This window comes from Aptenodytes patagonicus, chromosome Z (assembly GCF_965638725.1).
Source record: "Aptenodytes patagonicus chromosome Z, bAptPat1.pri.cur, whole genome shotgun sequence".
Taxonomy (NCBI): domain Eukaryota; kingdom Metazoa; phylum Chordata; class Aves; order Sphenisciformes; family Spheniscidae; genus Aptenodytes; species Aptenodytes patagonicus.
The window spans coordinates 3,642,202-3,666,802 of NC_134982.1; the positions used below are offsets into that span (position 1 = coordinate 3,642,202).

Here is a 24,601-nt window from a genome sequence, read left to right on the forward strand (position 1 = left end):
CCTCTGCAGCTGGCGTGAAGCCAGGCTTAAACACACGCGCTTACATAAACCCCGAGTGCTGGAGGTAATTTGTCAGAAACGCAGTTATGTGGCCGCTCTTGATCTGGTCAAATTTGGATGATCCAGTAATGCCCGGATTAAGGAGCAGAACCACAGCCCCGACCTGCCCTTGGGCGGAGGAGCTGTGGGTGAGGGCAGAGCTGGCTCCTTCCCAAATGAAGACGCTGATATCCACCCTCCACGTCCCTCCTGGCCGGCAACATGATGTCCTTCTTGCTCCATGCCCACAGTACCTAAATTCAGGCACCTCCCCAGGGATGAGCACCCCCAGCTCCATGGACATCCATGGACATCTTCCAACACAGCACTGGTGGCCCTGGGACCTCACGTATCATCATGCTCTGTACGGCTTAGCTGTGGTTTGCACTCTTCCCTCCTTGGAAATCACCTTACAGAAATCTCATTCACTTAAGAGGCTCAGACATTAGCTGGTTGAGACAGCCTTGAAGTCCTGATTTCCCCGTGGCCGGCGGGACGTGTCTCCCTCCTCTCTGCCTTATAAAAGGATTTCTCTGGAAATTTGGGATGCCTGAAATCAGTCTGTTCTAGTTAACGGTACTCTTGCTTTGGACCACGGCTCCAGCATAATCAGTGCTAAATCTTCTAATCATATACTGCAACACAGTAAATTACAGCACGGTTGGGCCTTTTTTTCCCAATGTTGCCGAGTGGTAATTGAAGAGTGCAATAAAGAAGGGTCAAACGATGTAATTTTTTGCTGCTAAATCATATGTAAAATAAGCTCAAAGTGTCAGCTGCTGATAAAAGATAGTGTCTATAATGGCTGATGTACTGCAATGGAAGGAGGTAAAACTCCACCATCTTGAGATCATTGTTTTCCGCATGGGAAAACCATTTGCAAATGGATTTCCACTGGGATCATGGTGCAGAGCCATGATCCCAGTCTCACTTAGGTGATGCTCAGCGTCTGACTCGTTCCCCATCCTCCCCAAGGCATCTGTGGGCTCTTGTCTTGCAGGTTGTTTGCAAGCCCCTTAGGTGAATGGACCCTTCCGTCCATGCAGCCCTCAGGACGATGTGGTGGTTATGGGTTGGCAGCTCCAGACAATTCAAAGAGTGAGTCCTTGGAAAAGTATTATTTGCTTTACGCTGGTTTTACTTTGCTCTCACTGTTTACCGGTGCAAAGTTGCCCCGCTGGAGCTTAACTCAGCCTGCAAACGGCAGCTCAGTTGGGTCTATGTACATATATGCATGTCCTGGTCTGCAAGGGCTTCTGGAGGCAAAGTGGTGAAGAACTGGCTTAAGATGAATTAATAAAAACCACCCATACATGGAAACAGCATTTGCTTTGTGTTGTCTACGTGTGTTTAAAAATACATCCTGGTTTACCGGGCACGCTGTTGGCGACAAGATGTCAAGGTGGGGATACATCTCTGGTGGTTTAAGGGAGGAGATGAACGTTGGCTGGGACAACTGATTGGGAGAAATGTTCACAGCAAGAAGTGATGGATGGAGCTTCTCCTGCGCCATTTGTTTGTACCGTAGTATGGACTCACATGGGGTCCTGAGCCTTTTTTGGGCCAGGCACTATAAAGAGAAAGGCCTTGCCCCGAGCAGCACAAGTGGCAATGATAGGTGTTGTGCCGGGGATGACAGCAAGGCCAGGATTGGACCTTAACCCCCAGCCCATGGTTGGAGAGGTCTATCCCCCGTGACCCCGCTGTGTCACCAGGCTTTGACAGGAGGACGTCCCTGCCCGGCCTTTGCCCATTTGCACAGTGGAGCCAGAGGGACATCCCTGGGCACTCCAGTGAGTCATTGTACAAATTTGTGGGTGGCTTAAAGATGAAACTGAACAGAAACTGAAACACTTGAGAGGCTCAGGTAGCTCTTCTGGTTAACAGAGAAGTCACTGCTGTGTCACGTTTACCAGTCAAGGTCCCTGTCATCAGCTTCAGCGGAAAAACCTGGGATGTTTTCTCTTCTTCATGCTGGCTGGACCAGCATCATGAACTGCCAAATTACTCATAGTGATGAATCTGATCATCCTCTTTTTTTTTTTTTTTTTAAACACTCTGGTTTCTGAAAGCCGAGAGGTTCCAATGCTCACACGTCCGTCTGGCTGTCAGCTGCACACCAAATAACTCCTGAACCTTGTGACAAGTCTGAAAGTGTGATGCAAATCTGAGGGTGAATTCAATTCCCACTTGCAGAAATGAAAAAAGGTTGGCTGGAGGGAAAAGACCTCAATTAGCAGCTGTCCTGGAGCAGAGGTGGGTCGAGCCGTGCCATGACTGGTCCTCCTTGAAGGACCCCGTAGTGAGAACAAGGGTGTGCTTTGCCATCCGGGCTGGGGCAGGGGTCCTTTGGTGGCTGGGCTTTTGAGATGCTCATTGGATCAGCGAGCAAGGAGAAGCAGGACTGAGCAGGAGCAGGACTCTACCTCAGTGGTTAAGACACCCCGTGCAAAGGGACGTTGATGTCCCCGTCCCAGCCCCAGCGTGTGCCCGGTGCCATATGCAATAGCGAGATATTTTTTGCAGAGGATGGGAAGCCCATGCACTCTCTCCTGTAAACGCACACCCATTTGAGCTGAAACAAGAGGGGATCCCCTTACACCCTCCACCCACCCGACCACCCACAGCTCAGTCTGTAGGCACCACCGGGAGGTGGGGGCTCTGAGCTCCTTCAGCCAAGAGGTGTTGAGCCCCTTTGAGCCTGGTTGAGCCCCATGTTGTGGGCAGGTGCTCAAAGCGCTCGGCTCCATCGCTTGCAGTCTTGCATCTGTGCAGGCTTAGGGCTAAAGGAAGGGAGGTTGAGGCCCTCTGAGTGTTAGAGCAGCTCTGAGAGTAGAATCTGGCTGGTTTCATTAGCTTTCAGTGGCGGTGAAGTGTTCGCAGTCTTTCTTCGTGTCAGATGGGAACAAAGCAGCGTTAAGTCAGACGACGATATGGGTGCTGTCGGTTACCAGGATGACAACACGCATGGGAAAAAGAATTAAAAAAATCTCATATATTGCAAGGAACTAACTATTAATTTTGCTGTAGTGGCAATACTTAGGACTGGAATTACCATGAATGTATTTATATCCTCTGTCCTGTAGAAAATATGTAAGTTATTCTGAGGCAAGTGCGTACCCGGAGCTGGAGCTGGGCCACCAGAGACCTCTGGGGAGTTGTTATGTGAGAGCCGAGGGGGTCCCCTGTTATTCCCCACAGCTGCCCAGACGAGAATGCCAATCTGAATATGCTTAAAATTAGGAAAAATCACATTCTAACCCCAAAGGTATCTGTTTTGCACAAGGCACCCTGCAAAGAAGGTAGGACAGCTCGGGGTCCCATCATTCAACCAGTGAAGGGACATAACTGACCCCCAGTATCACACCTACTGAAGCTTGTTAGCTCAGTTTAGAGCCGACCTCCAGTAGTAAATGGGTCAGAAAACAAATTTTGCCTCCCATCAGCAAGGCAAGCCAAGGCTGAGAGCTTGCCAGAGGAGGAAAACAGAAAATAAAGCCGTTGTAAAAGGGGTCCAGTGAAAGAAAGCAGAAACAGGTGTCAAGGCATTTGCTAGAGCCCGACGGAGGTGAAAGACGGGCAACCAACCTTCTTGATCTTGACAGGAGCTGGGGCAGCTGGGAGGGCGGTGGGACCTGGCAGAGCAGCGGGTGCGCAAGGTGCTTGGCCGAGGTGGCTGCGGGAGCCAAGGGGGAACATTGGTGCCAAGAAAGCAATTGCTGGAGATGCCCCAGCACCCCAAAATGCCCCACTGGAAGCGGTATTTGCTCCTTCCCCTGGAAGCTCAGGCCCTGCAGTTTGATTTTTCCAGCCCAGCACGCCATGGGGAAGCTGGGATGAATTTCATGGTTGGAGAATTTTCTGGTTTTAATAATTGATCAAGAGCGAGCAGTGGGACAGAAAGGCCTCGTGCAGCGACGTGCTGCCTGCGGGCTCCCCGGCCGAACCGCTTCCAGCGGGGAGATGAAGTCGAGCGGGGCTGGAGGCAGGGCATCGCCTCCGCAGGACGGGCTATTAAGGGCTTAGTGCCTCCACAACCAGGCCGAGGGAATTGCTTTCATCTTCCTGCCTGCAACATCTGGAGCCTGGACTCGTAAAACTTTCATTGTTACTTTAACCCTTCAGGCCCCCTTTTTTTAGGGGTTTTTTTTTTTGGGACATGATGCTGCAGTTGGTGGAGCACTGAGCCCGTGCATCAGCATCACTAGTTGGAGGCGCTGCCGGCTCCGTCTGCTGCCCATGGAGAGAGGGACAGTGGGGCCTCAACCCACAATTGGGAACATCCCCGGGAGACCTCTGGCCTGAGAGAGGCTGTTGGGCTGGACCACCAGCAGGCACCGATGTTTTGGTGGGTATCCTGTAAAAACAACATTTCTTGGGACTTTTGAGGTCTTTTGCGGAGATGCATTACCACTCTTGGCAGTGCGGCTCCGGGGTTGGATTGATTTTCAGCACAGTCAACCCCGATGCTCCTAAGCCTTTCAGCTCTTGGAGGTCATGCTGAGTTCAGGAGGCAAATTTCTCACCTGGGGCATATTTTTGTTGCAGGAAAACAGATCTCCAGATAGGGACCTGCTTTTTTACAGGAAACCGATCTCCAGATACAGACCTGCTCGTAGCTTGGGAAACTGCAGGAAGATGGAGAGAGGCTGATTTTGGTGTTCAGAGCTCAGAAGTTTCAAATACGTTCACCTCCTTCCAGGGGAGATGGACAGTCCAGTAAAACAACCTCAGCTGAAGCAATAAGGGGCACAGGATCATGATAAGGCAGAATCTGAGGAGTGTCTAAAATGGGCCTGAAAGTGGAGATGGTCGACATGAAGAGCAGGAAACCACAGGGAACAGCAGATGTCAATCATACGTTTCTGCCCCAGAGTCTCACCTGCTTTTTTAAGCTCCATGCAGTGTTCCCACCCGTGGGCTCCTCTGCTTGGTGGCTCCTGGGTGTCTACCAGAGGCTCACAAGCATCCGCGAGCTCCAGGAGCTGTGTGGGCATGAAAAAGCTGAAAGCACGCACAACTCTCCAGTCCTCCAACCGCAGGTGAAACTTGAAAAGTGCGGGCTGAAGACTCAGAGGCTGGATGGGTGAGGAAAAAAAAAAAGGGTTATTAGGAGCTATCCTGACTTTTAAGTCAGCCTGAGGATCTGGGTGATTTATTTATTATTTTTTTTTTTAATGGTTGGGTTGGCAGGGCTTGGCTGGGCTCTGGGACTCCCGATGAGAGCAGCTGAGGGACAGCCCCAGGCTTGACGTGCCCAGGGGTATGCAAAAGCTCCTCCGTCAGGCACTGAAACCTCCTAACCTGAATGATGTGAGAGATTCACCTGGTCCAAGTGAGCTGCGCTGGGCTGAGTGATGGGGGAGGAGGAAAAATGGGAGACCTTACACAGAGACAAGAAGTCACGCTGGATATGGATACATATCCATATCCACCACCTCCTGAAGCGACAAATTTCTGCCCCTCTGTGGTTTTACTTTAAGCGGTTGTATCGCAGGGTCTGCCCCAGAACCCTAAAAGCTGGACTTTAAGCTTGGCTTTTGGTATCTGGCCCATGGGCGTGATCTCTCCCTCGCATCTCATGGTTACGCGGTGGTCCATGGTCCGTGGTAGCCTCGCTCTGCCAGTTCCTTTCACTGCTGCAGCCTTTTGGATGCATCCCTAAGCTTGTCACATCGCAGAAATGCTCTGAACGACCTCGGGCAAGCTGCTCCTGCCTCAGTTTCCCCTTCACCCCAGTTATCAGCCCCTGCACCTTTGATGGCATCGGGGATGACTTTCCTCCGCCAGCAGAAGTTGTTTATTTTAGAGGCTGCTGATGGCTTCTCCCCACTCTATTTATACACCCGTTGCCCAACTGAGTGCTGGAGATGAAAGCTGTGTGGCTTCCCGAAGGAGAACGCGCCACGGGAAGGGTAGTTGCAGCAGGCACATTAGTGCCGCTGCCGCCGCCGCTGCCGGTGTTTGTAAAACCTCCACGCCAGGAGACATCAAAGAGGGTATGGCACCCTCGGCTCCCAGGCAGCGGGGAGGTGAATTGCCCTTCCAGTTCAGGCATGCCTCAGAGTTTGCTAAAAAACCCCACTTCTTATTAATCTGCTATTGAAACTGTAATTATGTCATCGCTCTGAACAACCCCATCGACAAGTTCAGGCATGGGGAGAGCCTGAACGGTCGAGGCTGGCGCGCTGCGCGCCGTGCACAGCCCAGCCTGGCCTTTCCTCCCGCGCTCGCCGTCAGGGTTATTCGGGCTGGCAAACCCCACCGTGGTCCATGGTGTCCTCTCCAGTGGGGCCAAAATGCCTGCCAGGGTCCTGGGGGGCAAAGCTGCTCGTGGGAGGCGTGGTGGACTCGCGTGGTGTTTGGTCGCTGTCCCCCTGCACCACTGCTGTAGTCTCGTGGTTGCCCCCACCCTCGTGCCACAAATCTGGGTGCCCATCTATCACCACCTTGCCTTCACCCTGCCTTCACCAAGGTCGCCTTCCTGCATTTCATACCTGACTTGGCATCCCTTTGCAAACGCGGGGCTCAGCTGCTTCTGCAGGGTACTTAATCCAGACAGCAGACCCTCAACGCAGCCAGCACCTCAGCTGGGGGGGTGTCTGGGTCCAAAAAGGGCCTCAGTTTCTGATGCTGCTGGTCTCCCACCTCCCTAAATGCCACCTCAGGTGGCTGGTGCTGCCATTGTGCCACTGCACAGAGCCCCAGGAGCCAGCGCGCAGGGGGCATCTCCCATCCCGGGGATGCTCAGCCCTTCCTCCACCCAGGGCTGTTTGACCCAGCAATCCCCCAAAACCACATCTCTGAGCTTTTGTCTCCCCAGGAGCTTCCACCTCTTCAGGTGCCCCTCATCCCCTGGGAAGCCAACCCTGCTCCCCCAGCCCCACACTTGCCTCTGTTTGCTCCGAAAACGCTGGTTTCAGCTTTCATTGCTCTCAGATATTTTTTGGACCTTATTAAACAACATCGCAAACGTTGATGCTAATTAAAATTCCTCCTAACCACTCCCTGCTCACCCTCGTCTCGTAACCCCTCCTTAAAACCTCACTCATTTTTGGGACCTTCCCAGGCTGAGGCTCTCCAGACCCAGCTTTATTCGGCGTGCTTCTCCATGCCACAGGCCTCCTCTGTAAAAAGCTCTGAGATGCAAAGCATCTGTCTGCTTTTTCTTCATCACCATCTTACTATCGTTTTGTCTGTCCTTGGAGCTTAAGCTTGAGGAACATCAAAAGGATTTATCGCGCTTACGCTGGTCTTTATCTGTGCCAGGAACGCAAGAGCCCGCACTATCGACAGATACATAACATCTCGTGGAAACAAGTCTTCATCTCCCACGTTCAGGGTTGGTACTGGGTACATCTCTCCGAAAGACGACATTTTAGGAACCGAGCTCCCATCTGTTCAGCACTGGACCTTAAATATCTGGAATAATGTCTACTAAATCCCTGGGGTTTGCCGTTAGTAATCTCTGCTCTAGGGTTTTTGGTCCCCTGTGTGTGCGGGGTGTGCGTCCTTCGGAGATTTGTTAGCCTTGCTGGAGGAGAAGACGTCTTCCCTGCAGGAAGACTGGTCTGCAGACAAGGGAGAAAAATGCTGAAGTGAGACATTTCCTTAAATTTCAAAATGCAACCCAATCAAGGAGGAAAAATAAACTGAATAACAGAAAATGGGGCTGGAAGAGAGCACCGAAAATCAGCTAATCCATCCCTAAACCCAAGGGCAATTCAGCTATCCTTAAACCACCTGTGATAGGTGTTTTTCCAACCTGATCTTCAAAATCTCAACTATTTTTTCAGGCAATTTTTCCAGGCCTTAATTATCCCCTCCGCTGGCAAACTGCTCTCTGTCACCCAGGCTGCATCTTCCTTCCTGCAGTTTAAGCCCGCGACTTCTTAGCCCTTCCTCTGTGATTATGAAGAGTTTATTTCCTTTCTCTCAGTAGCTATATTTTACGATTTACTATGTCCCCTCGCTGTTTTTATTTCTCTAGACTAAACAACCCCAGGTCCTTCAAGCTTCCTTTTTGGGATCTCTTTTAATTTTCGAAGCACTTCGCACACTCTCCTCCAGACTCCCTCTAGTTCACCACCTTTATTACTAAATCGTTATCTAGCATTCATTAGACAACACTTATTCAGGTAAATGCTATTTATTATAATATCTTTATTCTCCTCATTATTATAGAATAGAATAGCTGTTGTCCAGCCATCTGCCAGCTCTTTATGGCTTTGCAGAGGTGAGAGACGGGTGCGTTACGAGCAGTTGTTCTCAGCACCAAATCGCAATAGGACCCTAAGGGAGCTTGGGGGGTTTTAACGAGATGCTCTCGCTCGGTGGTTCCCAGACTTCCCAACCGTCGCTCAGACGTGCTCGAAGACCCCGTCCCCAAAGGGGTGTGAAACATCACCAGAAATACATCGTTCCTCTGAGGTCTACGTAGGTTTGGGGAGTCCCTGGGCTGGTCCTCGCAGGGTCCTGTGGAAAATCAGGGTGAAGTCCCCAGATTTGTGCTGGGCAGGGAGGAGCACAGCAGCCCGGCCAGGCATTAAATGAAAGCGAGGACAAGAACACCGCTTTTTATCCCTTTTCAAATGATGTTTTTCCCCACAAAGACATTTTGATAAGAAAAAGTATTCTGTGTTATTTATTGCAATTCGCTCTGGGTATACAGTTGACTCCGCTGAAGATAAGGACCCTGGAACTGCAGAAACAGCATCACCAGTGAGATAAGCGACAGACATCAGCGCACAGAGGGTTTCCGTTTCAGACGGAGGACGTCAGACCCCCCGCTAGAATAAAAACTTCCAGCCCTACCCAAACACACGCAGCTAGAAATATTTTTTCCAGCTGAAGACCTGTCCTGGGATCTGTACAATACAGCAGCAAATTGTTGTGCGTGCACTGCATGTCTGCTAAGGACGTTTTGAATGCAAAAGGGGATTTTGAAATAACGCGTTCCTTCTTTTTTTCCCCTGCTTGAACGGTATGTTTTTGGTGGAGATGTCTGCATTCAGTGCAGAGGTTTTGGTCAAAGAGCTCCGTTTACTTTCCTGCAGATTTTAATTCAGGCCATTTGAGACTAAAATACACACAAAAATACACCTAACTGTGTCTTCACTAGCATTTTTGATGGCGTCGGCTCCGTGAAGGGTGATGATCCCAAATCAAACTTTCTGAGGCTCTGTTTCAAGCCCACCATTGCTTAAAGAGGTGGGAGGAGGTGAGGTGTCCATGGAGCGGACATCATTCTGATGTCGAGGCACCTCCGCTAATGACGGGCAGAGCAGTGAATTGCCCCCAAAGCCCTGCTCTCCGGAGCAAACGCGTTGGATCTGGGAAGGGACGGCTGATCCCAGAGGAGTTTGGGCCTCTGAGATGCTTAGTCAAGTCCTGCGAGCCCATTACTTGAGAGGGAGAAGATGCTCAGGCGTCAGGAAAACAGAGGGGGAGCGTGGGGAGTAGAGGGCTGGGGAGGAGGCATGAATTTCCCTGCGGCATCCCGGTGGCTTTGTCGCTCCTTGCTTCACCTTCCTCCTCTTCTTTTCTTTCCTAAGTTCCAGGTACCTTTGTGGAGTGACCCTTAGACCAGGCTGTTTTAGGTGAGCAAAGCCCCTGCCAGCCGCTGCCGATTAATTATTACTTCCATCCTCCTGCTTCCCAACCTTGGGAAACTGCTCTGTATTGGGTAATTCCGATTTTTTTTTTTGTTCACAAATGGACAACAGTCAAAATATAACTCACTCATGCGCTTAAAACCCATTTCCTACCAAAACTGCAGGTCGGAGACGAGAGACCCCTTTGGAAAGGGGTCCATGGATGGAGGGATGCCCATGGGGATGTCCCACCTCAGAGGCGGAGGTTAATCTGCACCAGGGCAGCGGTATTTGGGAGCAAGGTTTTGCCATGACGTTAGTGGCCTGGCAAAGGGACACGGCGGAGGCTGGCTGTTACGACACTGAGCACTTCAGCCCTCGGCACGATTTCCATTGGCACCTGCATCGGGAGCCAAGCGGGAGACCTTTGCTCAGCTTCCTATTAACCGTTTAGTTTTAATTAAAGGCATTCGCCAGTCAGCTGTCACTGCCCAGCTGGGAGACGAAATGGGTGGTCCCTAACCATCATGTCCACCTTTTTTTTTTTTTTTTTCACTGATCTGGCCATTTTTGGTATTGCGGGGGGGGGGGGGGGGAGATGGGTTTAAAGGGGGTGCTTAGGAAAAGAGGTGTGAGGTTGTGCCGGAGCTTTTGGGGAGGAAAGGGAGGAAAACCCTTATGCTGCATCATGCGCAGGGATGAAGGACTGAGCAATGCAAAAGTCCCCTTAGTCCAGCCTGAACTTGAACTCGAACCCCCTCCCACATTGCGAATGGCCACTTTTGGGTGTGCACACCCAAGAAGGAGGGGGAATGCATCACCCTAATCTACCCCAAGTGCTTCGGTCCCAATGCCACCCGGCTGTCCCAAAGGGCTGGGGAGCTCAGGCTGCCCACGCCGTGCCCAGCCGCTGGCCGCAGCGCTGCAAGTACCGCTCTGACGGTGTGTGTGTCCCCCCCCGCCCCGGCACTGACATCTGTCCCTTGTGAGTCAGGGGGGGACAGCAACAGGGTGACCAGGCTGTCGGCCGGCCCTTATCTCCTTCCTCTCTGCCTTATCTGCTTCCAGTAGAAATCGGATTGGGAACGGGCGCCCCGGGAGTGAGGCGGGGAGCTCGAAATGGAGTGGCCGATGGGGGCGGCTGATAACAGCGTTTCCTGGAGACGGAGCACTTGGGCAAGGACTCCTAGAAACAGCTTGCAGGGACGGCGAAGCTGAGATGGGTGAGATTAAAAAAAACCCCTCTGCAGCGCTGGATTCCTCATCTGCCTGCAAAACAGCCGGCGCTGAGATCCCGTGTGACACTTCGGAGGCGAAACAAAGCGGCGAGAGACCCTGAGGACCTGGGATGACTCTGCGAGGCTGGGGAAGATGGACGATGCTGGCGGCCGAAGCTGCAGCTCCCGTGAACTGGGAGTGAACAGGGCGGCTCTGCACCCAAAGCAGTGCAGGGAAGTGGGTGATGGCTGGAGATCAGGACTTGTCCTAAAAAACACCCCGAGGCAGCAAGGTCAGGTAACTGCCTGTGGGGTGAGTGACGTGGGTCACGCCGTGGTAAATACCCCTTGTAGGCAAGCACAGGTACGGTCCCCTGGGACCAGCGATGCAAACACGGGAGGGATTTGCACCAGGGCAACCCACTGCCGTGTGCCCTCATCCCATGCGTAGGTGGTCCCACGCGGTAGGGTGCAAATCACCCACCCCCCCCCCCCCCCCGCGAGGCCTTGGGCTGATGTGGGGTTGGGGTTTGCACACACAAGGGTGACAGTAAGGGACAGAGGCCACCGGTTGTCCTCCAGAGACCCCGGCTGAGTGCCCTGGGTGGAAAGCGTGGCGGTGCCCTGCCGTCTGGGCTCCCTTCCAGGCTCATCATGGGACTCCCAGCAAATCCGCCGGGGCAATCCGATCTCTGGGACGCCGGGCACCTATCCCTCCCTCCAGCACGTCGGGTTTTCCACGGTTTAAGGTGCCAAAGTTCATTGACAGTCCTGGCGGCTCTGGCACACCCACAGCCTGTGCCACCCTTCGTGGGACAACACAGGTCACCCAGCGAGGAGGAAAGAAAGCAAGGTGCCACAGGGATAAAGCCACTTTGCACCCGTATATAAAACCTTGGGGGAAAAAAAAAATAAAATCACCCTCGTGGCACATCCTACGTAAACACCAGAGGTTATATTGCTGCTAGTAGATGTTAGCTGGTTTTATTTCACGGAGCAGTCAGACTTGATGATGAAACTCTGTCTGAAGCTTCACGGAGACAAATGACACATGTTTCCCAGTAGTCCTTGAATGGCTATCAAATGTGTCATAGTTAGGAGCCAGCCTGGAGGGACTTTTTCTCCAGTAGCTCCTATTCCAGGAAATGAGTCTGCCCTGTGCATTCCCTAAATTTGTCAGTGCTCTAGGAGGCATCTTTGTTAAAATTAGAAGGTCCGTTTTGGTAAAGTTTCTATTAAATCTTGAGTAATTTAGGAGGTGAAATAACCACACAGTAAAAGTCTCCCATCTGTTCTGGGAAGAGATGATCGGCTCATTGGGAAACACAACTCGCCCAGGAGTGATGCAGTGCCATTTGCCCCTTTGCAGCTCTGCTAGGGGTCCGATGTGAAAGCTTCACGACCATGTCCTTGTGCTCCTGCTTGCACCAGCTCCCATGGCCCAGAGGGGACTGTCACCCCCCCCACCCCCCCCCCCCAGCCCCGAGTGAGGTGCGCAGCCCCGTTACGTGCTCTCTGCACCACCCACACATCTTCGTGCGGATGTCAGCAGCTTGCACAACCCACGGGGCCGGGGTCAGGGACGTGGAGCACGGCTCCGGCTCCCAGGTCCCTTGGCACGCGTCCAGGCAAGCAACTTCATCTCCACTATGGGGTGGCCACAAGAAAACTGAGGATTAGGAGTAGCGTCAGGTCCGCATGAGCCCCTCGGCGATGCTGGAAGGTTGCCTGGGGGCCCAGCCAGTTGGCACGGGACAAAACTGTGCCAAGAAGCCCTCGAAGGATCCCCAGCGCGGAGTACTGTGGTCCTTTTGCGTAGCGTGGTACCCACCAAAACCACTCCAGTTTTCCCCTTTGCCTTCCCATCCTGGGCTGGGCTGGGACAGACCCAGGGCTGAGCTAAGGGCAGCACAGGGAAGGCTTGGTCAGCCCTGCACTACCCCAACCCCAAATATCTGACACGGACTAAATGACTGTGGCAGTATTTGAGCCACCACATCACCATCTTGAACTGAAACTACTGCGAGAAGAGCTTTTCCAAGCAGATGAGGCAGTCAAATGCTAGCAAAATCACAGAAAAAGCAAGTTTAAAAAAAAAAAATCCAGCGCCCCCCTCCCCCCCCCCCCTTGCCTCCCTCCCCATGAACTCTTTTGAACTGGGAAAAACCAAAACAAAACAGGGCTGAGTTCAGCCTCAGTTCAAGTCGTAGATAAAGTTCAACCTACTTCTAATTTTATCCCGATGGTTCCCACCAGAAAATAGGCTCCGGCGCGGCGCCGTGGGGGTAAGCCAGCCCTGACCCTTACCCCTCCGCCAGCCCCGCTGGGTGTCCCCCAAACCCCCTGCCCACCAGCTGCCCCGTCCAGGTGGGACAGCGAGAACGAGGCCACGTGCCCCAGCCACGCGGTGGGAGCATCTCCCGGAGGCGGCCATGGTGTATCACCGTCCCATGGGGCTGGTTGTCCCCCGCCGTGTCCAGCCAGGGCCACCCTGGGCCGGGCCAGGTCTCCACGTGGTGACTGCTGTTGGACTTGCCTTTGCTCAGGGCTCCTCTGGGGTTTGGGGTTTGGGTTTTTTTTTTTTTCATTGCTTCCCTTAGGAGTGGCGCTTTGATCCAGCGCCACGGGGGCAATTAGGTGGGGGAATTGGGAGGCAACGGGTTGTGCATGGAGGGGCGGGAGGGGCAGGGGGACATGAGGCTCCCTGCAAACCCCCTTGCAGCATTTCCACGGGTGACATCGATGCACACGGCTGGTGGCGATTACTGGTGGGATTTTGGGATGCAAACCCGGCACACCCCAGGCAAAGTGTTTGCAGCAGCAGAAAGTGTTAAAAAGGGAGAAAACCCTTGTGCAAGGTGCTGGGGATCTAAACGGGAACTGCAGGGATGGTCACCTGTCCCCAAAAAGGTGAGTGCAGATGGGGACTGGCACAAGGACAACTCATGATCCCTGAGGAGGAGATATCCTCGGCTGTGGAAAGGGAGCCGAGGCGGCCAAACGTGAGAGCACAGAGCTGGAGAGGGGAAGGAGCCCTGTCTGCAAACACCGAGGGAGCAAAGGGAAATTTAAGTTACAGGACAGAGAGCAAATGGGGGAAAAAAAAATGGGTAAATTGGGCTGAAAAACAGAAGCCAAGCAGCAGAGCCGGGTGATTTGGGCTTAGCCCCCGCCGGGAGAGCGGTGAGCCCCCGCAGCACCGCTTTTAAGTGCTCACAGAAGCAACAGAAATGCAATTTTTATATAAAGAATATATACAGGAGGACGCGTCCATGCAATGATTGTAAAAACCACTTGCAGTCTCCACTGCAACACAATCCCTCTCCCAAATGCTTCATCACCCTCCCCCCCCCAAAAAAGACTGCGTTTATCTTTAGGAAATCAGCACAAAAGCTTGTTTTCTAACGAATGCGCCGCATTTTTGTGCTTTTAAAGAAGAGCACAGCAGACCTGCAAACTGAGTTTGATTTCTCACACGAGTTGTAAAATACAGCCCTAGGGATAGAAGTTACCTTAGCTGTAAAACAATCCACGAACTGGATTTCACAACCTTTGTCGTCTTTCTCTCCCCAGAGCAATATTTTACAGTGTTTGCCCTCAAACCAGTTTTTCATCAGACGACACGTGTAATTACCACCAGACAGGTTTTTGGTAACCCATCTCCTGACGCAGTTTTTCCTCCCACCCTCGTGCTGCGTAGCCGCCGATTTACCGAATCTGGCCTCTTCCAGACTTGCTTTGAAAGGTGAATTTGAGCTTTTGGAGCTCAAAGTTTAAAAATATCAAAAAAACGTAATTTCAGAATTGATCTCTGAGCTTGAAGGGTGCTCTTCGCGCCCCAGCGTGCCGGTGGCATTAACTACTGGGAGACGTGGTCTCGCTTCTCTATTCACGGGGCTGATGGACGAGGAGAAATGCCTGGAGGTTTCTGTAGGATCAAGGGTTGGGCTGGGAGTTTTTGGGAGGGCCAAGCCCCAGCTATGGTCCCTGATTGCCCAGGAAGGTTTGGAGGGGAGATGGTAGGTGAAGAGGATGGTCCTGCAAGGCTGCTGGAGAGGATGAACCTCCAGGAGATTGGATCCATCCCATTGCGACGGGCCCTTCTGCAATGCATTAAAACGCAAATTTCCCCTTGGCACCAGCGCTGGGACCTGTTTGGGGGACACTCACCTGCAGTGAGGGAGATACGCAGCTCTGGGGCACGGCTGGACGGCACACAGGAGGATTTCTCCCTGCCCAGGATAAGTCCAACCTGTAGGAGAACCACCAGGATTCAGGAGATGTTATCGAGGCAGGGAGTAAGTAAATGCTGATCAGGATTTCTTTCGGGTTTTATCCCATGGACAAAAAAGTGCCAATGACGGATAGATTTGGCTGTGGTTGACACATGGGACCTGGGGAACCCCCAGCTCAGCCGATGCCTGACCACGGCACGTCAGGCTGATGCTGCTCATGACCCGCCTGGGCACGGCACCCTGGTTCCGGCTCCTGGCCCGTGCCAGAGAAAAGCCCAGGCTCCTGCAGAGCTCACTATTGTTATTTTTAAAGGTAAGAGCGAGCTGCTTGTTCCCCATCTCCACGCGTAGGATGACAGGTAGAAGGAACTCCTCTCTGGTGCATGCATGAAGCAAAAGCCGATGGGATTTATCTCTCGGACCAGGAAGCCCGGGGACCCCGCCGGTACCTCCGAGCATCCCCCAAGTGAAACCCAGGCTCGGTGCTGCCTGCAGAAGTGTGGGAACGGTCTCCGTAACCACCCATTTGGACTTCGCACAGGTCCTAGACGCCGGGGAATCTCAGGGACCGCTTTCTCCACCTCTCACGCACATGCAGACACTCATTGCGGTCCAGTTCCTCAGCCGGTTGTATTCACCGCACCTTCACCAGTTGCAAAGGCACCGATCTGCTCCAGGACCTGGTTTCTTCTCACAGCTCCATCATCAACGACCGCCGTGGGGTCACCGGCAGCACCAGCGGGGTCTGTGCAGCTCCCTCCCCGTCTTGGCTGCGGGGCCACATGTTCATGTCATGTATTTGGGCGTCTAAGAACGACGCGTGTGGGGACAGACATTAAACCGATGCATTTCCCTGCGGCGGGGCTGGGAGAAGAGGCGCAGAGGCTGAAGCAAGCCCAGGACCACGCAAAGCGCGGTGGAGGTGGTTGCTCCCATCAGACCTTCGCCACCTCCCGGCATCGCTTTCCCAAAGTGGAAACTTTTGACGGGAAAGCTCTATGGGAAGTTATTGAAAAGGTCGGTGCTAATGAAGTCCAAACACTTTGTTTAAATGTTATTGCTACAGCAACATAACATACATTGAAATGAAATGCTTTGTTTGGTGAAAAACTTGGACGATTTTAGGGCAGAATGGAATTTTGAAATCTCGGCATTTCTCTTGAGAGGGACTTTGCATTTTTTCCCCATTAACTCTGTGGCATGGCTACGACTGGTGGGAAATGGTTAGCCGGCTTTGATCCGGCACGGGATGAGGCATCGGCTTAGCAGCCAATCCACCAAGGCTTTGCTCTTTGCAACGCCGCTAACCCACCTCGAAGGCTGCAGCTCCGAGGGGAGCGATGCCTTTGCACGGGACGGAGGAAGCCAAACCTCCCTAAGAAGGCTGCGCTTCGGTGGCCTGCCCTGGGACCATCCATCCTTGAGACCCTGCGCTCATCTTTAACAGCGAGGATAACCAGAGCAACTCTCCAAGAGTTACAGGCAGTGGCTGCGCCCCTGGAAATGTTTAAATCATTAAATTATAGCCCAACGATGGGATTTTTTTTGCAGAAATTCAGCTCTAGGAATTAATTCAGAGAAGTCCTGAGCAGTGGGAAAGACAAAAAGCTAGGCTCAGCAGTCACATTTATGTAGCCACACAAGTCTCCGGCTTTATAATTAGCGATCACAATGTAGGATCCAAGACGAAGAGGCCGTGTAGTCCTGTAACGTGCATTATTGTTTTAATATCGTCGTTCTTCTTGTTGCACCCCAAGCAATAATCATTTAAGCTACAGTTCAGCTTGCAAACACGGCAGCAATGCTGTTACGTTAAGTGCGAACATGCTTTGTCACTTAAGATTTATCTTCGTTACCCATTTTGCCACCAGCACGAGCATTTAACCCCCCCGCTTGTTATTCGGTATTAGAAGCGGAGCTGCTGGAAGAGGAGACCACCCCAGCTCTTTGCAGGTTTGCCGTGTTTTGGGAAAGCCAAGCAAACTTTGCTTCATGGGGTTTCTTTATTTGCTGCCGCCTGGGTTTTTGGCAGCCACGAGGAATTCACGGAAATATTCCTGTATCTTGAAAGCTTCACATCTGCAGCAATGCCCATCCATCTGCTCCAAAATTTTGGGTTTACCGCAGGTTATTTTCTCATTTAATGCATCTCGGTGGTCCCAGGGGCCCAGGGACCGTCCCCGCTCTCGGCTTGGCTGCTCCCGGCCCAACTCCAGTGCTGATAAGCTCTTCCCAAAGCTGGTCCAGATGCTCACAACCTTGATTCAGTGGAACAAGCCAAACTCCTGCTCCAGCACGCCATGGAGCTGTAGGGTCTGGCTGTAGGTTGGGGCGGTTGATGGGGATGTTTAGGGATGGATCCTTGGAAAGGGTGGCTTTGGAGGAGAGATTTGGATGGTTTTACCCCTCGTTTACCAGCAGTGATTTGTCTCGCTGCGAAAGTTTCTCCCACTTGCTTGATGCAGCAACAGAAATTACGGGAAGGACCCGGGAGTAATTAGAAGTAACACGACAAAACCAGTTCCTACTGGGTCAGCTTTTCACTGGCAGATGGCACGAACCAGGTTTTCCCTGTGCTTTCATCAAAATAACCCAAAGCAACGTCTGACGATTGTCCAAAGGACTAAAGAGGGGGTTTATATATTTCTAATTTATAGCCCTACGCTATCATCCAGGAATGACCCCGTTGCCCATCACCAGACGTTTTGGGGAGGCAACGGGCAATCTGCCCTCCATCACCGGAGGTTTTCTGAGCAGGTTGGACAAACCCCGCCAGGAAGGGTGCCGGTGCGGTTGGTCCTGCTTCGGGGCAGAAGGATGGATCAGGTGATGCCCCACGTCACGAGTAACGCTGCCTGGTAGGTCACGTCATCTACCTTCCGTGTCAGTACGGAGAAGATCAGGTGTGGGGACACGGTTGTCCCCTGGGCAGGGGACCCAGCCTGGGTGTGCCGCACCGGGGAGCTGCAGCAGAAATGGGCTTTCGGGGGCAAATAAAACACAAGGGCTTATGAAAAAGGAAAGCAAGCATCATGGATCAACTCGGTCACATTAAGGACACGGGTCACTCCCCACCACCTGACCTTGGCTATGTCTAATTTACCTAACGTGGATGTTGCTTATGATGGCCGAGACCTCGACTGCAGGCTTCAGAAGAGCAGAAAAAGCGAGCTCTTTGGCAAATTGAGTTAAACTCGTATAAAATTCTTTGCATGGACTTTAAGGTTAATTTCTAGCTTCTAGGAGATGCAAGAGGAGGTGATCCTGAAAGCCAGCAGCGCAAGTCAGGAAGCATTTAAGAAACCCAAGGCTCTTTCCCTAAGCAGATAGGGGGTTGCATGGAGCGCTGGGTGACTTGCACTGGTTGCAAGTGGCCTGCACCTCATTTTAACACCTCATCTATTTATTCACGGCCTTACAGCAATGAGCTGAGCTCCCAGCCAGCGGTGGGGATCCCTCTGCCACGGCTCCACCTTCTTCCGCCTCCTTTTTGTATTTATTTTGCAGCTCAGCTGCTTTGTGGTGAGCTCCGAGCGCACGGTCACGTACAGCATTTTGCAAGAATACTTCTTCAAAAGCAGGACCCATTTCACCTCCAATTTTCTGGCTGGAGCCCGATGACACACGGGCACAAACCACTCACCTCCAGTGAACCCGCGTGGCTTCCCGGGCCAACGCACGCATTTCAATTAGCCAAAAATTAATTTGGGCTAGAGAAGGGTTTTCCAGAGGGGACTTCTTAGAAAAACTGGTTTTGGTTTTTTTTGTTAGCAGGCTGAATGGAGTAAAAGGCAGAAGTGGTTTGCGAGCCTTCGGCGCTGCCGCACGCTGTAGCGTTGGGTGAAATGGATGTGATAGATGGGGAGTCCTCCAACGGACACCCAGGTCCAGCTGAGGTAGGACACAACCAGACGGCAAATCCCCTTGGGACAGTGGCAAGGGAGCAGGGGAGCGGGTGGCTGCGGAGGCAGAGCCAGGAGAGGGGCCCAATCCCTCACCCGTGGACCTCCAAACCCTTTGCACCGCTCCCACGGCCTTCATCCTCACCCCCCGCGAGAAGCGATGGGGAGAGGGACCAACCCCAACCGGAGCCGCAGCACCGCGCAGGATCCGACCTGGCACCAGGAGCATGGGCTGAGCCATCCCCACAGAGGGAAGGATCCGTCCCTCCGCTACGTTGCCCAGCAGACACCATTAGGGATATCCCCCCCCCCCCCCTTATCTTCCTTTTCTTCCGTCCTAAACAAAAGGAAGGTCTCTCCCAGACCACCACTAGTGATAGCGCGTACCCACAAAGAGATGGGGAAATGTCAAGCTTTAAACATTTATTACTCAGATGATGCATTTTATAGCATACAGTGGGTCTGGATGTTCTATAAACAAAGACTGAATTGCCACAAAGAGTTATTAGCTCCCTTGTTTTAACAGTCTCTGAAATGCTGAAACGATGAGTTTGTGTTTTCTCTAGTATGAATATCTAGTCTTTATTCTCCCCAAAACCTTTTTCCTTTTTTTTTTTTAATTTTTAAAATTTTTTTTTAAAGCGCTTAGTTTAACAAATATGATTAAATTAAAAATGTCGCTTTTTCAAATGCAAATAAATACATTAAAAAAAAAAAAAAATGAATTGCTAGCGTTAACTCCGTGTTCTGCAGGACACTGCAGCTCCCTTGGCTATCGGCAGTGGACTTCGCAACCCTTAGTGTTGTTTCTCCTGGAAAAATACTGAAAGTATCTCCGGACTGGCTAATAGCTAACACCAAGAAGAGCAAAATTAGTGTAAAGCCATAAAATACCCAGCGGGGCAATTAAATAAAAAAAAAAAAATCGTGTTTAAGATTTTGAGAGACTTCCAAGTGAGGGATGTTATAAAAATAAGCAGGAAAATAAATCATAAGTTATTCTGACAAGTTTTCCTTCAAAGCCATCAGTCATGCCAAGAATAGATACTAATTAATCTCCTTCGGGGGAAGAAGGGAACCAAGCAAATCACTTACTTTTCCTTTTTTTCCCCCATTTTCATTTCACCTCCGTATACATGAGACTTCTCCAAACAGGGGTGAAATCCCTCACGGGGAAACAGAGCAAATCACTTGGCGGGTAGCAAAAATCCTCAGTTTGGAAATAATTCCACCGGGAATGAGGTGAATTAGGTGCTGGGGAGTCTGGCAGGGAGCAGGCAAAGCTGCTCCGCATCCGAAGGGGGACCGGCACGGCAGCGGTGCAGAGCACTGCTCCTCCGCAGGTGCTCCAGCCACTCGCCTTTACACCAGCCCGAGGTTTGGCCCCACACATATTTGGCCCGAGGAGGTTATTTTCCCCTTTGCTGACGCAGCCGTATGGGGAAAAATATATTAAAACCCCATGCGGAGACTTTTATTGAGCGGAGAAGATCGAATCTGGCTAATCTGGGGAGACGTAGCCGGTGGCTTGACACCTTCAAAAATACACATTGTAGAATTACCCTCTTTGGCGACCGTTTCTGAAGCAAGCCAAAAAAAGAGAAGAAAATACTCGATGACATCCCGAGGTGCTCTCACCAGGAATCCCCAAAACTTCCCAGCGCTGCTCCCCATCCTGCCCCGTCAAATGACCTCGTGGTACCTCTTTTCCCAAGACAGTACCATGGTGAATGACGCCATGTGCCCGCCGGCTTCCTACTGATGGACTTCAGAAAGATACCATTGGCAGCACGTAATTTTTAGGGAAAGAAACCCCATTTTTGGTCAACATTTTGATTCTCACGTCTCAATGGAGCGGCTGACGTACCAAAGCGGTTAATGGCTGGACGAACGTACGGTAACAGCGGAGATAAATGGCAAGACATTAAAAAACCGACGGATTTCACATAAAAGTTCTTCGGTGGGAGAAATCCTGGTGTTGGAGGGGAAAGTCATGGGCCAAGCCTGGTCGGTGGGGGTTGCAGGATTGCACCCCAACGGGAAAACTGAATAAACCCTCATGGCTGGTAGGGGTAGGGAAATGCTTAAGCAGAAATTCTGCCACGTGGCTTACACTTCGCCTCTGAATGCCTCCTGATGCGCTGATGGGTGAAAATTCAGGTTTTTAGAAGCAAAATCTCCAATCCTCTGGGTTTTTCTTTTTTTTTTTTTTTCCTTCTTTCACTACATCCCGAGAGCAAATTCCGGGGGAAGGGAGAAGCTGCAGGGGCCGGAGCGGTGGTCTGGATCGCTGCCGGCAGGATCCCTGGCACCCCGACCCATCAGGCTGTGCCCCCGTTATAGGACATTTCTGTTCTTTCGGGGGGGGGGGGGGGCGGAAAAAATCGAGACAAAGCTGGTTTTCAGGTCTTCTCCCAGAAGACTGATGCCGTGCCTGGGCACGCTGCGATGGGTGTCAAATCCCCTTCTCCTCCGCTCCCCGAGAAACCAGGCAGCAGGAGAAGCCAAGAGCAACGGGCGCAACCCTGAGCCTTATAATACTGATGGGCTTTGCCGCCTTAAGTTCAGCGGCTTTGCCGCCTTAATCAAGTTCAGCTGCTCCTTAATACTATCAAACCCCATCGCTACTAACGGAGCTGACCCAACGCGAGGCGCCGTCGCCACGTGAAGCTCCCGGGCTTGAATCCACGAGGCAGAAATTAATTTTTCCAGACAAGTCCAGCGCATCCAGCAATAATTTTGCTGCTTTCTGGGTAGACAAGAAAATTGAACCTCCTGTTTCCAGCTCGCTCCTCTTGCTCCGTGTGTGGATTAGAAACCTTATCAGCAGACAACCAGATGAAAATTCAAATAATGTTGAACCGCAGCATCAGGACTCTCATCTCCTGCAACGCATTCTCTGCTGAAAATTTCTGCCCTTAAAATTTTGCAGCAAAAGCTTCCTCCCCATTGCGGACAGACCAACACATTCATAAGGCACCCGAGAACATACTGCACATCCAAAGAGGTTGGGGTGACATCTCTCTTCTCTACAAGCCACCAGAAATTCAACACTTTGCTTGGAAAAAGGGGTTTGAGCTGCTGAGTTCGAACCCAGCCTGCCTGGTCCGGGGTCCGTGTGTGCCAGCTCCGCAGCATAAATTCTCTTCTTATCACCAGGAAAGGAAAGTAAATTGAGTAACGGGAAGAAAATGGGACGGGCTGCCGGCATCGTGCCTTCCTTGGCTCCTCTTCCACTGCGCAGATGGGACGGGGCAGCTCGCACCCCCATTAGGCTTCGCCGAAACAAGCACCAGAAGTGATTTAGTAGGTAAAAGCATCACTAGACAAGAAAATAAGGAGACCACCAAGTCTTGTTCATGATTCCGGGAGCGATGCAACAGCGTGGCGCGTCCCTCCGTACCAGCCTCCTCGCCCTCCGGGCATTTCCTCGCCCAGGCGGCATCTCGCCATCATCCCCCCCCGCAGCCGCCCTCTCCCTCAGGATGCTCCGGCATGGAGCAACCCGGGGATCCCGGAGCAACCCGGGGATCCCCGAGCAAACTCTCCCCCTCCGAACACGTCATCCATCCCTCGAAGACACAGTGCCACTTACACCTACCATGGGACAGAGCCGCTCCTGTACACCGCACACCTGGAAACACTGGATAGCAAATTCAGCTAGTTAGAAGCCAGGCTCAAAACCTCTATTTTTGGCTTTTCCTATTTTTTCCCTCTTCTTTTTTCCTCCTTTTTGCCATACATTGCTTGTCTTCTCTTTACCAGTCTCCAAAGAAGAACATCAAACCTTCATTTCTCCCTCGCCCTGTACATTATTAGGCCCGACTATAACAGGCCTGGATTTAAATGTATAATTACAACCATGACAGTAATTACAATAAAGCACTCCTTCAGTGGAAACAAAAAAAATTCTTACAAAAAAAATAAAGGGGTTATAGTGGCTGAGGGATAAACGGTGACTTGAACAGCAAGAGCCACAGAATCCCCTGTTTCTTAGAGCTCCCAGCTCAGAGGACACGTTTCTCAATCCATCGAGGAGGCTGCTGGCAAGACGATGGTGGCTATGTTACTTCTGCAGTGGCTTTTGGACTCCTTTAAAATACTCCTTCTGCTTCAGCATCTTCACGTAAACCATTAGTCAGCTCGCGGGAAGGCGTTGCTTTCCCCGCCTCCGAGCTGCTCGCAATTGTCCGTTCAACGATACAATAAAATAAGAAGAAAATACAAACGCCCGAGAAAAAGAAAACCCAGTGCAAATAAGAAAGTCGTCCCGCTCTCCGATCTGCTTTCGAGGGGGTGGCGAGTAGGGGGACACACACAGAAAGTTGAAGACAAGAGGGAGGGGGGGAACCTAACGCAAGCCCCGCTCGACAAAAGCCATCAATTATGAGCGTCTGGTGTAGTGTGTGTCTGGCTTTGTCCTCCCGAGACATCTGCTGCCTGCTGTCTCCTGCCAGTTGGCCGGGGCAAGGCAGGAGGACGGCGTAAAAACAATACTAGCCCCCACTTGGATTCGTGTTGTTTCGCCCCCCCCACCCACCCCGGCCCCAAATTCTCCGTCTTCTTTCGAAAGCCAAACAATAACCCGGCGGGATGCGTTGCTGCTGCTTGAGCAATGAGTTCAGAAAAAGAAACCCCTAAAACAAAACCACGGCGGGGAAGAGGGGTGGCACTTGGCGACGCGGCTGGAAAAGAAACATGCTTCTCCCTCCCCACCCCACGAACGTATTCTCGAGCATGCTGGGGTTTGGTCTGCCGGGGGATTTGAATCGGAAAAGCTCTCGCCGGATCCCGTCAAGGTGCATGTCTTCTTCTCGTCCCTTCCCACCCCACCTTGCCCTGCCCCTCAAGCCGTCAGTTTTTGGATGGTCTTGTTGTAGTACTGCGTGATGGTGGGCGTCAGGGGGTTCCAGTTGTTGGCGTGCAGCTCGATGACCTCCAGCAGCAGGGACCGCGTCAGCATGGACTCGGAAGGACACAGCATCTTGTCGCGTGCTATCGCCAACAGCTCCGTCATCATCTCGGGCAGCTGCTCCTCCAGCAGCCGGCCGGTGCTCTGCAGCTGTCAGGAGAAGAAGAGGTCAACCATGGCATATTGATCCTTAGGGGTCCCTTCCAGCTTGAGATATTCTATGTTTCTATGATTCTGACATTAAAACACCGTGCTGGCTTTCGTAGACACCCTCCACCCCTCCAGTCCTCCCCTGCTCGATGCGGCGGGGCGGGCAGGCAAGGTTAAAGGCGTCGTGGCTTTTGAAAACCAAAACCACCCGGCAGCAGGCTCCAAGAGCCGACCACGAAGGGCGAGGTTTTCAAAAGCATCCGCACCGGGCTGCTGGAGGAGCGAATGGTTCAGCTCTCACTGACTTCAAAGGCGGCAACGCCAGATTGCTTTTGGGGAAAGGAAAAAAAAAAAAAAAAAAAAAAAAAATCCCACCTCAAAATCATGCTATTGTCAAAACAAAGTGCAGGCTGTGATGTGGTATTCCTGCCTTCTACCTGGCCCTTCATTTACTCGCTGATTCACAGCTGTCAGTGACGCCCAGTCATTAATCGGAATGAGCAGAGCCCTCCTGTATGCATAACAAATCCTGCCCTGCCGAGATCTGCATTTA

General features: G+C 51.9%; 1 protein-coding gene across 4 annotated transcripts in view; it reads right to left on the reverse strand.

Annotated features, from left to right (window-relative positions):
• Window positions 1-19,394: 19,394 nt before the first annotated feature.
• The window catches only part of LOC143172346 (CBP80/20-dependent translation initiation factor-like), a 149,737-nt gene continuing 144,530 nt past the window's right edge, over window positions 19,395-24,601 (reverse strand). For all 4 annotated transcript variants that reach the window (XM_076361664.1, XM_076361663.1, XM_076361661.1 and 1 more), the window contains one exon: window positions 19,395-24,048. In XM_076361664.1, the coding sequence (XP_076217779.1) occupies window positions 23,833-24,048 (216 nt within the window). In that variant the 3' untranslated portion in view covers window positions 19,395-23,832. The remainder of the gene's footprint in view (window positions 24,049-24,601) is intronic.